An 18,589-nucleotide genomic window follows, 5' to 3' on the forward strand; every position below is an offset into this window, starting at 1 on the left:
TCAGGCTAGAAACTCTACCACAAGCCACAGAAACACTTCCAGCTTTTTTTCTATGTATGTGATACTGAGGAATCGAACCAAGGTATTCGTGCATGCTAGGCAAGCACTATACCACTAGGCTAAACTCCTAGAGCTGCTAATAGTGGTTTGTTTGTTTTTTTTTTGCCAGTCCGGGGCTTAAGCTCAGGGCCTGAGGACTGCTCCTGGATTTTTCTCAAGGCTAGAACTCTACCACAGAGCCTCAGCACCACTTCTGGCTTTTTCTAAGTATATGGTACCAAGGAATCGAACCCAGGTCTTTGTGCATGCTAGGCAAGTACTCTACCAATAGGCCAAACTCTCGGCTCCTCTAATAGTGTTATTTAAAGTTAAATTTCATTGATGATTAGTGGATGTGGAGTATTTTTTCATATTGAAAAATTTTGACTGTATATTATAGAAAAATATGTACTCTAGTCCTTTCCCCTGTTGTTCAGCCATTTTGTTCTTTATATATTTTAGATATTAACTCTTCAGTAATATTTGATTAGCAAGTATTTTCTTCCATTCTGGGTTTTTTGGCTTTTTTTTGGTCTTGAACTCTGGGCCTGGGCACTGTCCCTGAGCTCTTCAGCTCAAGGCTAGGTCTCTACCACTTAGCCATAGCACCACTTCTGGTTTTCTGGTTGTTACTTGGAGATAAGAGTATTATGCACTTTTGTGCCCAGGCTGGCTTTGAACCTCAATCCTTATATCTCAGCCTCCTGAGTAGCTAGGATACAGGCCTGAGCCACCAGCACCTGGCTTTTCTCTCATTCTGTACACTACTGTTTCACTCTGCTGTTGTGTCCTGTGCTGTGTTTGTTGTTTTGTTCTTTTCAGCTAGAGTGTCACTATGTAGTCCAGGCTGCCTGGGTTGACGTTGAACCTTGATGTTGAACCGTGATCCTCATATCTCAGACTTCTAAATAGCCTGGATTTGCAAGAGCTACCAGCACCCAGGGAGTGAGGTGTTTGTTTTTATTTTTTGCCAGTCCTGGGGCTTGAACTCAGGGCCTGGGCATTGTCTTTGGGCTTTCTCAAGGCTAGAGCTCTACCACTTGAGCCACAGCATCACTTCTAGCTTTTTTCTATGTATGTGGTACTGAGGAATCAAACCCAGGTCTTAATGCATGCTAGGTAAGCAGCAGACAAAAAGATTTCTATTTAACAACTATAGTTTAGAATATAATTTGGAGGCAGGCATGGTGTCTCATGCCTATAATCCTAGCTCCTGAGGAACCTGAGATCTGAGGATCATGGTTCAAAGCCAGCTTGGGCGATACAAAGCCGGGACTCTGATCTCCAATTAATCACTAGAAAAGGAAATGGGGCTATGGCTCAAGTGTAGGGTGGTAGCCTTGAGCTGACAGCTCAGGGACAGCGCCCAGGCCCAGGGAGCTTTGAACTGAAGAGCTTAGGGACAGCGGCCAGACCAGAGTTCAAGCCCCATGACCAGACAAAAACAAAAACAATGTAATTTGATCCATAGCAAATAAATAGGATATTATTCTAATTCTTTATACTTGTTTTGTTTGTTTGCCAGTCCTGGGCTTGAGCTCAGAGCCTGAGCACTGTCCCATCCTTGGGGCTCTCTCAAGACTAGCGCCCTATCATTTGAGCTACAACACCACTTCTAGCCTTTTCTATGTACGTGGTACTGAGGAATTGAACCTGGGTCTTCCTGTATGCTAGGCCAAACTCTCAATCCTACATTTTTTTTTTTAAAGGAGACAAGAGTCTTGCTATGTTGTTCAGGCTGCTGGCTTGAACTTCTGGACTCAAGTGCTCCTTCTCCTTTAGCCTCCCAAGTAGTCAGACTACAAGAAATCATCACTGCATCCTCCTCTGCCTTCTTGCACTCTTTTTAAAAATGATTTGTTCTACCTCTAGATAAAGAAGAGAGTACTTTAATTACCCTAGTTCTAATGCTATACTTCACACTGACAACCATGGCAACAGTATTTTATTGATAGATGCAGAACCAAATTAGGATAGGTAGGAAAGAACAGCAAGTTTTGTCTCAATTGATATTGATCCTTCTGGCCAATATTGGGATCTCATGCTTTACGCACAATGAGCTAGCTTGTGCTGTTACTATTGATTTTCAAATAATCTTCCTATTCATCACTCTCTTCTTTCCTTTGTCTTCTCTCCTCACTTCTCTCCTAATTCTCTCTCACTTTTCCTTTCCTCTTTCCTCATCCCTTTCCTTCCCCCTCTCTGTCTCTGTAGTTGAGTTTTCTTTGAGGACAGATGTTACTTTGGGGCTATAAGCTAACTTTATGTTCTTACTTCATTTTGTTGTGGCAGTACTGGGATTTATATTCAAGGTCTTGTGCTTATTCAGCTTTCTTGCTCAAGACCTAGCACTCTACCACTTGAGCCACAGTGCCATTTTCGACCTTTTCTGTTTATGTGGTACTGACGAATTGAACCCAGGGTTTCATGCATGCTATTAAGTGAGCACTCCATTAAGCCACATTTTCAGCCTTGTCTGGCATTTTTCTTTATGGTTTGTTGGAGAGGTAGTCTCAAAGACTTTTCTGTCTGGACTGGTTTGAAATGCAATTTTTTTTTTCAGGTTCTCCTAAGTAGCAAGGATTTTAGGCATGAGCCATTAGTCCCTCACTTGTGGACTTATTTATTTTTGAGTCATGGAGCTTGAAGTCTTCCTGGATGCTATCCCTGAGCTCTTTAGCCCAAGGCTACTGTCCTAGCTTTGACCCAAGCCCCACTTCCCATTTCCTAGAGGTTAATTGGAGATAAAGAGTCTCAGGTCCTTTTGTGCCTGGGCTGGCTTTGAACCTCGATCCTCAGATCTCGGCTTCCTGAGTAGCTAGGATTACAGGTGTGAGCCACTGCGCCCGGCTTGTGGACTTACTTTTAATGTTGCTGTTCTCATTAGATTGAAAGATATTTCATTGGTATATAGATATTGATGCATATCAGGCAATACACAGAAACTTAGTGAATGAAAATAATTTTATTATCATTCATGCAGTTTTGGATAGTTTTGTCTCTGTGTTGGTCTTGCTTGGTTCTCTTTGAAGCCATCTGGGGTCTTAGCAGTTTGAGTTACCAGGTTGTCTCAGGGGATTGTCTTTCCTTTTGGCTGCTCTATCAGTGTACCCAAACTTCTTACATAGCAGCCGAAGCCTTCCAGACATGTTAGTATATTATATGCTAGCTCTGTACTTTTTTTTGTTTCTGGTACTACAGGAATTGAACTTAGGGCACACTAAGGCCAGTGCTATTCCACTGAGCTATAGCTTCAGTCCTATAATATGCTCTCTCCTCCCCTTTTTGAAGATACTATGGAGAATTGAACTCAAGGTCTAGTGCTCGCTTAGCCATAGTAATTGAGCCAATTGTTCCAAACTGGCTTTTTGCTTGTTAATTGGAGACAGAGTCTTGAGGACTTTTCTGTCTCGTCTAGCTTCAAACCTTGATCTTCAGATCTTAGTCTTCTGAGTAGCTAGGAATATAGACTTGAACCTCTGGTGTCTAGTTCATATGTTCTTACTTATATCTTATATATACTTATATATATCTTGCTGGCTGTGTGGTACACATCTGTAATTGCATCCAATCAGGAAGAGGAGGTCAAGAGGATTGTGGTGTGAAGTCAACTCAGAAAAGGCCTGAAGATCTACTACGAATCAACAAGCTGGATTTGGTGATAAGCCTGTGATCGCAGCTATTCAGAAGGCCATAGCTGGATAGGAATATCTTGGATTTTTGCTGTACTCTAGGCAAAAGCTTGAGCGCCTAACTTGAAAAATTACTAAAGCAACAAAAAAAATTACTAAAATTCTCAGGGCTTTGAGTTCAAAACTCAGTACCGCCAAAGAAGAAAAAGAAAAATCTTGTGAGATGATAGTTTCCCCTTCCCTCAAATGTAGAAGCTGGGATGAATGAACTTGGCCAAAATCATGTTACAATAGTATGGAATTTAAATTATAGTGTGCCTGATTCTACAGCTCAGATACAAAATTGTTTCCTATTTTAGTTATCAGTGTTTCTGTTGATTATACTTAGACCATTAAGATATATCAAAACAACAGTTTCTCAACAGTACTGTTGGCATTTGGAGATGTATAATTCTTGTTACTGTGGGAGACTTTCCTATGCTTTGAAGGATATTTTGTAAAATTCCTACCTTATCTACCAGAATCAGTAGTACACACTCAACCCTGTTTGCAGTAACACAAAATGTCCCCAGAAATTGTCAGCTGTCCTTTTGGAAACTCTCTTCTTTTTTATTTCTGTCAGTAATGGGGCAAGAGTTGCACAGATTTTCTTTGCCTGGCTGGTATGAATCACAGTCCTCAGACTTCATTCTCTTGAGTAGCTAGGATTATAGGCATGAGCCACCAGCACTGGGCTTGGAACACACTCTCTCTCTCTCTCTCTCTCTCTCTCTCTCTCTCTCTCTCTCTCTCTCTCTCTCTCTCTCTCTCTCTCTCTCTCTCTTTTTTTTTTTTGTCCGTCTGAGCTTGAGCTCAGAGCCTGAGCACTGTCCTTGGACTTTCTCAAGGCCAGAGCTCTACCACTTGAGCCTCAGCACCACTTTCGGCTTTTTTCTATGAATGTGGTACCAAGGAATCGAACCTGGGTCTTTGTGATGCTAGGCAAGCACTTTAACCACTAGGCCAAACTCCTGGCCCAAAACTCTCTTCTTAATTAAAAACCACTGATAAAGTATTTTGTGATTTACTGTCCTTTGATCCTGCTGGGTTTTGTTTGTTTGGTTTTGGTTGGTCATGTGGTTGAACTCAAGGGTCCTTGGCACTATCCTTTAGCTTGATCAAGGCTAATGTTCTGTCAGTTGAAGCCACAATGCCACTTCCAGTTTTCTTGTGTTTAATTGGAAATGTATCTTCCAGACTTTACTGCCGAGGCTGACTTTGAACTATGAGCCTCAGGTCTCAGCCGCCTCAGTGCTAGGTTTACAAGCATGAGCCAATGGTGCCTGGCTTCTTGCTGTCATTTTAATATACCTTCAAAGGAGCTGACTGTGACTGCAAACTATCTTAATTTTTTTTTTTTTGCCAGTCCTGGGGCTTGAACTGAGGGACTGGACATTGTGTCTGAGCTTCTTTTTCTCAAGGCTAGCACTCTTTATTACTTGAGCCACAGCACTGTTTCTGGCTTTTTCTGTTTATGTGATACTAAGGAATTGAACCTAGGGTTTCATGCATACTAGGCAAGTACTCTACCACTAAGCCACATTCCCAGCACCCATCTTAATTCTTTTCTTTTGATCTATTTATTTACTTGTTTATTTATTTTTGCCAGTCCTGAAGCTTGAACTGGGGCCCTGGGCACTGTCCTTGGGTTTTCTTAAGGCTAGTACTCTTCCACTTGAGCCACAACACCACTTTTGGCTTTTTCTGTGTATGTGGTACTGAGGGATCGAACCCAAGACTTCTTGCATGCTAGCCAAGCATTCTACCAGTAGGCCAGGCTCTTGGCCCCCATCTTAATTCTTAATAGTTATTATAGCACTGTCCAGATCTGATGTCCTGAAATCACACCTTTTATTTATTACCTTTCCTCCTTTTTGCATTGTTTTGGTTTTTTCTTTTGTCTATTTGCATTGCTTTTTGTTTTTTCTTTTGTCTATAAACCCCTTAAATAAAATGCAGCTGGGTAAAGTGGTGTGCAGGTATCGATTCAGCAGGCATTCAGATCTCGGCGATTATAGGCATTAGTGGTAGTTAAAAGAAGGCAATTTACATTTTCTAAAAATAGTCAAGGGGAGATCTGCACAGTTTTTAGCAAGCTGGGAATTAAATGCTTTCCAGACTTAGCAGAGTTAATCTTTTTTTTTTTTCCTCCTCCAGTCTTGGGGCTTGAACTCAGAGCCTGGATACTGCACCTGAGCTTCTTTCTGCTCAAGGCTAGCACTCTCCCACTTGAACCATTGTGCCCTCCCAGCCTTTTCTGTTTATGTGGTACTGAGTAATTGAAGCCAGGGCTTCATGCATACGAAGCAAGCCCTCTACCACTAAGCCACATTCCTAGCTCATAATTAATCAGGCTAGTATTGATTGACATGCTGGGGGGACATTAATATTTAACAAGTGATTTTTTTTTTTTAAGGAATGGGAAAGGAATATGGAAATCACAGTTGCTTTCCTAACTTGTACTTTCATTGCCACTTAGGACAAGTTGTTGTCTACATCAAGGGAAATGGGAGAGAAATTTTTCTAAGGAATGGGAAAGGAACGTGGAATGGAACAAGGAATGGAAAAGGAACATGGAAATCACAGTTGCTTTCCTAACTTGTACTTTCATTGCCACGTAGGGCAAGATGTTGTCTACATTAAGGGAAATGGGAGAGAAATTTTTCTAGTGGAGTCTCAGATGTTGAATCCAAAGGAAATCAGGGGTTGCTGAAGTCAAGACCCAGGTCAAAGGCTGGGAATGTGGCTTAGTGGTAGAATGCTTGCCTAGCCTGCATGAAGCCCTGGGTTCAATTCCTTAGTACCACATAAACAGAAAAAGACATATAGCTGTAGCTCAAGTGGTAGAGTGCTAGCCTTGAGGGAAAGAAACTAAGGGACAGTGCCCAGGGCCTGAGTTCATTCCCCAAGACTGGCAAAAAAGTCAGTTAAAGTCAAATGTCATTAAAAAAAAAAATCAGTGAAAGTCAAATGTTATTCAGAAGCAGCTCAGAATGAACCTTGGATGTAAGAAAAATGATTGTACTTGGAACTCTGTGTTAGCTCAAGGGCTAGTTGTAGATTGATTGGGGACCCAGCTGGTTTTTGCCTTTCAATTTCTATAGACTGCAGAAGCCTTATTACATGAATAGATTTGAACTAGGAAAGCTGCCTATTTGTTTCTGATTAATAAGTGTCTCAGCCCACTAAGCTTTCCTTTTTACACATTCTTTTGTAAGGCCTCATTTATTTCTCTTTGCTTTCCTGAGTGCCCCTAAGATTTAACTTCCTATTGTATATTTGCTTTATGATAGGGTCAGGAGCATATCACTTTCAGTGAAAAGCTGTTAAAATTCAGGTAAGGATGTGGATGTGAAGAGTCATATATAAAAGACATTTATAGCCAGGCACTGGTGGCCCATACCTATACTCCTAGCTATTCAAGGAGGCTGAGATGTCAGGATTGTGGACTTGTTAGATTACCTCCAATTAACCACCAGGAAACCGAAAGTAGCCCTGTGGCTCAAAGTGTGAGAGCACTAGATTTGAGCTGAAAAGGTTAGGGACAGTGTCTAAGCCCAGAGTTCAAGCCCCACGAATGGCAAAAAAAAAAAAAAAAAAAAAAAGAAGAAGAAGAAGAAAAAAGAAAAGGAAAAGAAAAAAAATAAAACGGACATTTACAGGTATGTTGAAATTGAAGTATTAAATAGCTCTGCCAACTTTTTTTTTGGCTAGTCCTGAGGCTTGAACTCAGGGCCTGGACACTGTCTCTGGACTTCTTTTGCTCAAGGCTCTATCACTTGAACTACAGTGCTACTTCAAACTTTTTGAGGAATCAAAACCTAGGGCTTCATGCATGCTAGGCAAACACTCTACCACTAAGCCACATTCCCAGCACCCAATGTATCTTTTTATAGACCTTTTAGGATTTGGCTCCTATTCTGAATCAAGTTTAACTGAGAAGTCAGTATTATGGAATTCTGTAAACTGCATGTTGATTTTGGGGAAATAAGTTATGATGACTGGGCGTTGTCACTGAGCTCTTCAGCTCAAGGCTACTACCTTACCCATTGAGCCACAGCACCACTTCTGGTTTTCTAGTGGTTAATTGGAGATAAGAGTCTTACAGTGTTTAGTGCCTGGGCTGACTTTGAACCTTGATCCTCAGATTTCAGCCTCCTGAGTAGCTAGGATTACAGGTGTGGGCCACCATGCTTTTTTTTTTTTTTTTTTTTTTTTTTTTTTGCCAGTCCTGGGCTTGGGCTCAGGGCTTGAGCGCTGTCCTTGGACTTTCTCAAGGCTAGCACTCTACCACTTGAGCCTCAGTACCACTTCCGGCTTTTTGCTATGTATGTGGTACCGAGGAATCGAACCCGGGTCTTCATGCATGCTAGGCAAGCACTCTACCACTAGGCCAAACTTCCGGCCCCAGAATTATTTTTTCTTTCTTTCTTTTTTTTTTTTTCCCTATGTATATGGTACCAAGGAATTGAACCCGGGTCTTAGTGCATGCTAGGCAAGTACTCTACCACTAGGCCAAACTCCCAGCCCACCATGCTTTTTATATAGGAGATACACACACACACACACACACACACACACACACACACACACGAGTCAGTTAGGTATACAGGCCTAGGAGTTTGACCTAGTGATAGAGTGCTTGCCTAGCATGCATGAAGACCTGAGTTCGATTCCTCGGTACCACATACATAGAAAAAATCTGGAAGTAATGCTGTGGCTCAAGTAGTAGAGTACTAGCCTTGAGAAAGCCCAAGTACATTGCTCAGGCCCTGAGTTCAAGCCCCAGGACTGGCAAAATAAAGAGAGAGAAAGAGAGAGAGTGAGAGAGGGAGAAAGGGAGAGAGAGAGGGAGAGGAGAAAGAGGGAAAGGAAGGAAAGGAAAGATGGAAGGAAGTAGTTAGATTTGAACAGTGGCATACTATGTATAAATTGCTTCCAGCCTCTTTCCTGTTAGTGTCTGTGTTACTATATTGTGCAGTGATGTATTTATCATATATTACAGAGTATTTGACAGGAGGAACAGGGACTGGGAATTGAAAGCATTCTAACCAAGTACTCTAGTAAATTATTCTTTGGTGAAGTTGTCTTTTTTGGTGAAAGGTATTGTTTTGAGCCTCATGACTAGTTTATGCTTGATGACAGTAAAACAGGCTAATCCATATCACAGGCACTATAGGCTCTTTTCATAGTATATTGCTCCCACCTCCCCCCAGTTTAGCCTTTTAACAGTGTTGCCTTGCCTTGGTCTATGCCTCAGCTGGGGTAGGAACTGCCTGCCAGTCTTTGCTGACATGTGCACTATGTACTGTAAATGTACCCCTAGAACTGGGGGGGAGGGGGCTACAGAGTTCAGATGAGTGCCTATCATTGGATAACTTAAGCAATAATTGCTAGTGTATGAAATGGGGAGGCTTAGATACTTCTACTTTAAAGCAGAGATGTCAATTTGGAAATCATAATAGAGGTGTCGTTTCAGAACACACAATTATTTTTAACAAAGAATAGGGCTTGTCATCTCGTAGCTCAGGCATGCGCCAAGATAGAGATCTGGTGCTTGCAGAGCAAGATTCAAAAATGAAAAAAAATATAGTATATGAGTTTTTTTGGCCTCTGGCCCTTTCTCCCTTCTAAATACTGACCTCTTTCCCTTCTGAGGTCTCTTGGTAACACATAGTCTAGGCACATTGGTGGTAGATTCCCTAGCAAGTATTCACTTTCTGACTTTATAATTTGTGAACCTCCAAGGACCAGGCTATGTTACACTTATCAGGAAAACTATGTTAGCGCTTTAACATGAGTGGCTTAAGTGTCTAGAAGGATGAAAGGTGATATAAGTGGTTTCTGAAAACCTTATTCCTTCAGGAATTTCAGTATGAGTTTTTGGACACATAGTGTCCCTAATTGAAACAAAGAAGATACGTATACATATCTCAGTTACTTTTCTTTGTCAATAAGAACAAAGTTCTGGAGCAAGGTAGCAGGTTCCCTTTTTTAGTAGACACCTCCTGTCTGATGCTGGAACACAGCAATTATCTTTTCATCCTCCATTTTTAACTGTGCAGATGCGTTTGTATCATTGATTGGCTGTTTGTCAAATTGGAATCTGATCTGCCTCATTGACAAACCCTGTCATACACGGTATGTTTTAATTAGTTTGCTAAGAGGTTTATGCCTTTTTACCTTAAACTGTACCACAGAACCATCCTGCCCGTCCATCTTCAAATTATTATGATCATTGTTCTCAGTCTTGACTCCTTCCTTTGGACTTTTCATAGGCCGTGGCTAGCACTGGAGTCTCCTCAGCTACTGGTTCACAAAAGTGGTTCCCACTCTACACTGAAGGAGAACACAGCTGGATGCTAGTTTTGATGGGGATAAATAGATGTATTGGAACAAGTATACTTTTTCATGTTTGTAATCTGTCAGTAGAGACAAGAAGGATATGGTTATGAGATTACTTGAAAGCAAGCCTCTTAAGAGAGGTACAGATTATTTTGGGCATCTTGAGAGAGTAAGTTTTTAGTTGGAGGAATCAGATATTTGGACTTTGATAAGGAATTTTGCAGAAAAGAAGAAATGGCCAAGATAAATACGCTGAGGCACCATAAGATGATGTTTATAGCAGTGGCTCTCCAGCCATGATCTGGAATTCTACAAGCCAAAGCTATTTTTATAATAATGCTGAGATGTTCCTTGTCTTTTCTATCTTTATGGATATATAGTGGAGTTTTATAGAGGCTCTCTGATATGTAATAAGATTATTAACTTTGATTACCAATTTAGTGTGTATCGTTTGTTAAAAAATTTCTCAGCTGTGGGGCTTACAGAGTAGCCTAGCAAGCAAGGGGTCCTGTGTTCCATCCTAGTACCATCCTTAGTAGGCTTTCTCAAACCCCTTCTCCTTTTTCTTTTTTTTTTCCATACTGAGGTTTGAACAGAGGCCTGTTACTCAGGTGAGTAACAGTTCTAGATCTTTTTCAACCTGTAGTGGTGAGATAGGCTCTTGCTTTTTGTCCTGGATGGTAATTCTCCTATTTTTGTGTCTTGCTATAGCTGGGATAACAGGTATATACCTTCATCCCTAGTCCTTGCTGTTGTGAACTTTTTTGGCCAGACTGGCCTAGAATTACCATCCTTAGGATCTCTGTTTCCAAAGTAGCTGGGATGAAAGATGTGAGCTACCATGCTCAGCTGTTGGTTGATAAGAAGTCTTTTTGCCAGGGCTAGCCTTGAACCCCAGTCTTCCCAAATAGTAGAATTATAAGTGTGAGCCACAGCATCTGGCAGGGTTCACATAATATTTAAGAGTCTTGAGACTAGGACTGGGAGTTTGGCCTAGTGGTAGAGTGCTTGCCTAGCATGCACGAAGACCCGGGTTCAATTCCTCGGTACCACATACAAAAAAAAAAAAAAAAGCCGGAAGTGGTGCTAAGGCTCAAGTGTTAGAGCTCTAGCCTTGAGAAAGTCCAAGGACAGTGCTCAGGCCCTGAGCTCAAGCCCAGAACTGGCCAAAAAAAAAGAGTCCTGAGACTAAAAGTTTGAAAACTACTGAGATAGTGCATGTAAATGAGAAATTTTGCTGCAAAGCTTTAGGTGCCAAACTGAGGAATTTAGATTTTTATCTTCTAGACCTAAGGGAGTTGGGTTTGGCTGTCTTGAATTGTATAGCAGGTGCCACCCAGTCATTGGAAACAGGTAATGCCTTTGGCACAGGTTACTAGTGGCATCTTAGTTCTTTTGTTGAGGGCATTGAATTCTGGCAGTTGTTTCCATTGGTAGAAGATCTGAACAAGTTTGTTTGCTTTAGGGTATTGGTTTTGTCTGTGATCTAACAACCAGTAATAAGCATGTCTTCAGGGTATTATTGTTTACTAAGGAGGAGTTGTCACTGGCTTGTTTATTCTGTTTAGACTAACACCCAGACTTTCTGCTCCTCAGACCTTGATACCTATTAAATCTGAAGTGAAAGCTCTTTTAGATGACCCATTATTTTTGCCCTGACCATGTTTTCTTCTCTGGAGTTTTCTTCTGTTATTAATGTCTTTCTAGTTATGAAAGGTAATACAGAGAACACCTTAAAAATACTTAAAGTAGGCCAGATGTGGTTGCTCACACTTGTAATCCCAGCTATTCAGGAGGTTGAGATATGAGGATCACAGTTCACAGCCAGCGCAGGCATAAAAGGACCTGAGACTCTTATCTCCAATTAACCTCTAGAAAAGGGGAAGTGGGGGTTTGGCTCCAGGGTAGGGCAGTAGCCTTGAGCTGAAGAGCTCAGGGACAGTGCCATGACCCATACACACACACAAAAATACTATGTTCAATAAAGTATTATGAATTTTACAGTTTAAATTGTATATCTATTGCTTTATTATTTTAACATTTATGACTCTTTAATAATCTTTTTTTTATCCCTTTTTCAACATGCTTAAGATCAACTTAGGGCCTTGGGCTTGCCAAGGTACTCTTCTCATCCCCTCTTATGAGACAGGGTCTTGCTATATTTCACAGACTGTTCTTTAATTCTGATCCTTCTGTAAGTGTGTGCCAGCTACCATGCCTAGTTTTTTTTCCAAGGAATTTATTAATTTATTAATCTACTTATTTATTTATTTATTTAATTTGGTCCTGGGGCTTAATTTGGCTTGGGTGCTGTACTTGAGCTCCTTTCATTTGCTCAAGGGCAGCACTCTACCACTTGAGCCACAATTCCACTTCTAGCTTTTTCTGTGATTCATTGTAGGTAAGAGTCTCATAGACTTTCTTGTCTGGGCTGGCTTTAAAGTGGGATCCTCAGATCTCAGCCTCCTGAGTAGCTAGAATATCCAGTGTGAGCCACTAGTACCTAGTAAGAACATCCTTGGGCCAGGAGTTTGACCTAGTGGTAGAGTGCTTGCATAGCACGCACAAAGACCTGAATTCAATTCCTTGGTACCACATACGTAGAAAAGCTGGAAGTGGTGCCGTGGCTCAGGTAGATAAAGCAGTAACCTTGAGAAAGTCCAAGGCCAGTGCACAGGCCCTGAGCTGAAGTCCTAGAACTGGCAAAAATAAAAATAAATAAAAACAACCTTAAGTTAGAAAAGTTTCCATGATCATAATTTCTTAAATTTTAGGAACTAGTTGGTTTTTTTTTTTTTTTTTTTTTTGCCAGTCCTGAGCTTCAACTCAGGGCCTGAGCACTGTCCTTGGACTTTCTCAAGGCTAGAGCTCTAACACTTGAGCCTTAGCACCCCTTCCGGCTTTTTTTTTTTTTTTTTTGTATATGGTACTGAGGAATTGAACCCGGGTCTTCGTGCATGCTAGGCAACCACTCTACCACTAGGCCAAACTCCTGGCAGGAACTAGTTTTATTTAAAATTACAGACACATTTTTAGCTTCTCTTCATAGGTTTTTTATTTTAAAAAGAATAGAAATAACATCTTTAAAGACAATGAGAATCTAGTTGACATAATTGCAATTTACTGACAGCCATCATAAACAAAATAATTGACCACTGTTAGAAGATTATGAATATTAATTATCTTAGAAATAACGGAGAGAAGTGAATATTAAAAACAAAACAAAACTAGTTGCTAGTGACTCATGCCTGTAATTTTAGCTGCTCAGGAAGCTGACATTTGAGGATTGCAGTTTGAAGCCAGCCTGGGCAGAAAAGTTGATGAAACTGTTATACTCAATGAAAACCACCAAAAAAGCTGGAAGTGAAGCTGTGGCTCAAGTGGTGCTCAGGGGCAGTAAGTACCCAGACCCAAAGTTCAAGTCCTAAGACCAGCACAAGAAAACAGAAAAGCAGAAAGTGATTGCCTGCTTATAGAATTTCAATATTTTATTTTTAGATTTTTGTTTATTAGGTGTTTTAATTTTTATTTTAATTTCAGGTTGCAGAAAAGTTCCAAGAGTAGTACAAAGAATCCTCATATACCTTCCCCCCAACTCCTTTGGTTGTGGGGCTTAAACTTTGGGCCTGGGCCTTGTCCCTGAGCTCTTCAGCTCAAGGCTACTGCCCAACTCCTAGAGTCACAATCCCACTTCCTGTTTTCTAGTGGATAATTGGAGATAAGAATCTCATGATCTGTAGTGTCCAGGCTGGCTTTGAACCTCTGTCCTCAGATCTCAGCCTCCTGAGTAGCTAAGTTACAGGGGAGAGCCACTGTGCCTGGCTCTTGTATACTTTTTAACTCAAATTCCCAACTGTAAACATTTTGTGATACCTACACTTTTTCTTCTGCTCTCTATATAAGTATGTTTGTATATAAGTACGTCTGTGCTTTTTTATATGTTAATGGTTAATTTTATTTTTAGATATTTGCGATTATTATCTTTTCAGTATTAATTACTTAACTAGTCTTACATATTCATATATAAAGTAGTAACAGTTTGATATAATTGTGACCCAGACTTTCACAAAATACTTTAATTGGTAAAGGTCTTTTGATTGTTCCTTTTCCACTCCAGCAGATCAAAATAGGATAACTCTTGTTACTTTTTACTTAGACATCATTGGTATAGACAATGAACCAGATAAGCTGGTAGAGAAAAGAAAGGGGTGTTCCCCCCTCCCCCTCCCCGTTAGAGCTTCTTTAAAAATTTCTAAATTGAGATTATAGGTCAGAATGAAATATCAGCTTCAAGCCCAAACAAGATTGTCTGAGGCTTCCTTCTGCCCTTACTGATTTTACATTATCAAATTGCATGATAGATCATTAACTCAAATTCCATTTGTGAGGGCCAGAACAGAAGGCACATGGCTGCTAACCCATTCCATTTTTCTCATGGCATTTTCCATTCATTGGCTCTCTGCAAGAAACTAATACTAGGAGAGAAAGATCTTTCTCTGAGGTCCTAGGAGTTGTGGTGGTTATAGTGGTGGTAGTAGTGGTGATGTTTACTGTTCTACTAACATAGTTATTTCTATATTTGACATCAGTTGGAGAAGTCTATTTTAATTCCACATTATGCTTATAAAGAATTTGTGTTTTATCAGTGATCTGTATGTGGGGTATAGTACTATTTATCCTGACTGGTTCTGTTAATTTTGTGTGTTAGCATTTAAAATGCTGTATATGTAACTTGCCAGTTCCACTACATTGTCTGGGGAACAGCTGGTGCCAAAAGATTCGATAGTAAGAAGGCACAGGGGATACATGTTCCTAAAGACCTCATCAAGGATTCCCTAGAGACAAAGTGTACTGAATAGTTTGATTTTACTCTGATTTAAATGTCTTCCTAATTAAGACAGGAAGTTAGGGTGGGAAGTAGACTTTGCAGGAATATCAAATGGAATCATGGAAATTGAAGTTATTTAAATACTTTCAGTTTAAGAATCTTCTTTATAGCCATCCTAATCCAGTTCTCTTAGAATCTCTCAATAATGTCACTGTCTTGATGTAGTTGGGGTAACTTTTGCCTCCTAGCTTAACAGTTTCAGGCTGAACCACTGAATAAGGCTATCTTCTGGTCATTCTGGAGGATGCTTCTCTTCAAAAGGCCTCTTCTAAGCAGAAGTTTGGAGGGTTCAGAGCTAGACAGGACTAAATCCAGAGAATTTTGGATTGGAACAGTTTTACAAGTTTTTGAGGGCAGGCAGCTATTCCCAAACTTCCCTTTCTTAACTCTCACTAAGATCTTAGAGAGAACTAGTGTATTAAGGAATGAATAAGCACTGTAGAAAATATCATTGGTTGATCAATGAATAAACTAAGTTACAATTACTAACAGGAAATTCGCATTGCTCTTGCACAATAGAGCGGCTATAGTAACATAATGTACTATGTAGTTCAGAAAATTAGATTTTAACAGTGTTCAAAGAAATAATGAACCAAACATTACATAGTATCCATATATTGAAACATTGTAAGGTGCTTCACATTCATGTTTTTATATACCATTAATTTTCAGTTTGAACTGAGGTCTTTTTGGTTATTAAGTGTCACTGTAACAGTTGAGCTATACCTCTATGCCTTTTGGCTCTGATCATTTTCTTTTCTTTTTGCTAAGTCAGCCTGGGTGTTAATTTTCTTATTTGTACTTCCTGCTGTGGTTACCAACAGACATACACCACTGAACTCAATTGTTAAGGGCTTGAGGCTGGAAATGTGGCTTAGTGGTATAGAGTGCTTGTCTATCATGCATAAAGCCCTGGATTTGATTCCTCAATACCACATAAACTGAAAAAGCCAGAAATGACGCTGTGGCTCAAGTGGTAGAATACTAGCCTTGAGCAAAAGAAGCTCAGGGACAGTGTCCAGGCTCTGAGTTCAAGATCCATGAATGGGGGAGGAAGAGGAGGAGAGGAGGAGAAGGAGAAGGAAAAGTCTTCTAAACTTTTCTGCCAGGGTTATACTGGAACCACATTTCTCCTGATTTGCACCACTGTGTTTAGATGTGGGTAGAAGGTATTTTGTGTGTTTTGTCCCTGGTTGGCCTCTCTCTTCAGTCCTCAAGATCTCTAGATCTCTGGTAGTTACAGTTACATGAGTGAGTCACCAGCATATGGTTAAAAATAAACTAATTTTAGAATGTGACATAAATGTCCTGCATAGATTGATGCTCTTCAATAATTTTTCTTAAGTTTATGTGTCATTTTCCTCTATCACAAACATCTCACACACACACACACACAATATTTTTTTTTTTTTTTTGCCTGTCCTGGGCCCTGTCCTTGGGCTCTACCACTTGAGCCACAGCACCATTTCTGGCATTTTTTTTTTCTCTATGTATGTAGTACTGAGGAATTGAACCCGGGTCTTTGTGCAGGCTAGGCAAGTACTCTACCACTAGTCTAAACTCCCAGCCCCTAACATCTTATATGTTAAAGCCTGAAAGACATGCATTATTTTATATCCTAAAGAAAGAAAAGAGGCAATTGCACAATTATAAGATTCATCCCAAGTTGTGATACATACGTTAGAATGTGAAAAAGTATGCTTTAGAATTTATGAGGCACAGCTTTTTTTTTTTTTTTCTTAAGTAATTCTGTCACTGGCCAGGAGCTGATAGTTCATGCCTATAATCCTGGCTATTTAGGAGGGTGAGATCTGAGGATAGCCTGGTTAAAAACCAGGCAAGGCAGAAAAGGCCATGAGACTCCTATCTCCAGTTAACCACCAGAAAATTGGAAATGGCACTGTGGGTCAAAGTGGTAGAGCACTAGCCTTGAGCAAAAGAGCTCAGGGATAGATCTCAGGTCCAAGCCCCCACAACCAACCAACCAAAAAAAAAAAAAAAATGTTGGTGCTTGGGATTGGAGGCATGGCTCAGTTGGTAGAGCTCTAACCAGTGAGTAGAAACATCAAGTACCAACTTCAAGTCCCAGTCTCAGACCTTAAATAAATAAATAATAATACTGCTGACTCTGGACTTGACTTGGCTTTTTTCACTTAGTGGTTGACACTCTCCCAGTTGAGCCACACCTTAGTTCCAAAAGCGCAACCTTTATGCTCCTGTAAACTTAGTAACGTTACTGAGGTATTCAACCAGTATATTTTGATTCTTTATTCTCTTTTTCATTGATTATATTTTTCTGTTTCCATTCAGTGCTTGATTTGTTAGATGAGTGGACATATAAGTCTTGTTTTCTGCAGGGTTTACAGAAAAGGTTGGAAAGTAAGGTTCTTAGGGCCTTGCCTGTATTTCTTTCTTAGTCGATTTGGAAAATGGTATTTTTTGCCAGTTTCTGAGATGAAGTGACTGTACATGACTATACCTAAAGCCTTCTGGTTTTAATAACACTACATTTGATTAACTCAATTGAAAATGATTGGTAGCTACTCTCCTTATCCTGCAGATCTCCCTTAAAGAAGAGTAACAGGGAGCTAGAGACCTGTTCATAGCAGAGCCACGCAAGATGCTGCTAGAGAGGAACGATATGTATTTTTTTCTGAAACCAGTTCCTTTGAAACATGTTTTAAGACAGGAGCTTAACTGACTGCCAGTGCATAAATATATTGGGAAGTAGGACAGTGAATATGGTAGACCAGGAAAGTCATATATAGGAGATATGTTTTAACTGATCCTTATTGTGTAGCCAAAATTTAACTAGATTTCATACAGAAGTTCAGATTTCAGCTGGGCTCACTCATCTACCCAGGAGGTTGAGATCTGAGGATTGTGGTTCAAAGCCAGCCCTTTAAAGAAAGAAGTACTTACTTAGCATATTGCCTGGCTTCCAAAAATTGCTCCATGAAAAGTGTGTTTATTGTATTTTGTTAGTTGTTAAGAGAGCCTTAAGAGTACTTTTTCTTCACAAAAACAATATAGGCAGAACAGAACGGGTATGTGAATTTTACTGATGTGGAGGAACTAAACGTTAAGATAAATGTTGGCACTATATGGTAATCACTATATGTATGCCTACTTTTCCCTCCTATGTTGATTCTAGCCTTGTATTTATCTACTAGAGGTACTGTAAGCAGTGCTCTCATTAGAGAGCACTGTTCAGCACAGTACAAGTAGACACACCCAGTATGGGAGCTATATATCACTTTATATTTTTACATACATAGCTTGTAGAAAGGGTAAGGTTCCAGATAAGAGATGTTAGCTGGCTCTAAAGGGGGATGTTATTTACCTCTCCCCCATTTCCCTTGTGAATGACCTCTGAGTTGGTAATTGACAGGGATTATTGCCATTTTTTTAATCTCTGCTAGGAGGCTGCTGGAGTCTTCTCTCATTTCATTATCCCGTTATGATGGAGCAGGATCCAGAGAGCACCCAATTTACCCAGACCCAGCGAGGTAAGGCCAAAGTGAGAAATGGCACTAGGTGGGAGGGAGGGGCGGCCCTTGGGGTTGCCAAGCTGTTGGAAGCCCTTCCTGTGCCTCTCTGGTCCTGGTGCTCTTTTGCTCTTCAGTTACAGTTTTAAGACAGGTAT

General features: G+C 40.3%; 1 protein-coding gene and 1 pseudogene across 6 annotated transcripts in view; one reads left to right on the forward strand and one right to left on the reverse strand.

The window, feature by feature from the left end:
* The window catches only part of LOC150052902 (muscarinic acetylcholine receptor M4), a 216,548-nt gene that overhangs the window by 63,017 nt on the left and 134,942 nt on the right, over positions 1-18,589 (forward strand). For 4 of the 6 annotated variants that reach the window (XM_090347819.1, XM_090347812.1, XM_090347813.1 and 1 more), the window contains one exon: positions 18,366-18,452. The exons of the other annotated variants lie outside the window; for them this stretch is intronic. In XM_090347819.1, coding sequence (XP_090203945.1) covers positions 18,366-18,452 — 87 coding nt within the window. The remainder of the gene's footprint in view (positions 1-18,365; positions 18,453-18,589) is intronic. 6 annotated transcript variants of the gene reach the window in all.
* Positions 9,705-9,986, reverse strand: LOC150052904 (small ubiquitin-related modifier 2 pseudogene; annotated as a pseudogene).

Source organism: Megascapheus bottae, chromosome 16, assembly GCF_031878675.1.
Source record: "Megascapheus bottae isolate mThoBot1 chromosome 16, mThoBot2.hap1, whole genome shotgun sequence".
In the NCBI taxonomy this organism is placed as follows: Eukaryota; Metazoa; Chordata; class Mammalia; order Rodentia; family Geomyidae; genus Megascapheus; species Megascapheus bottae.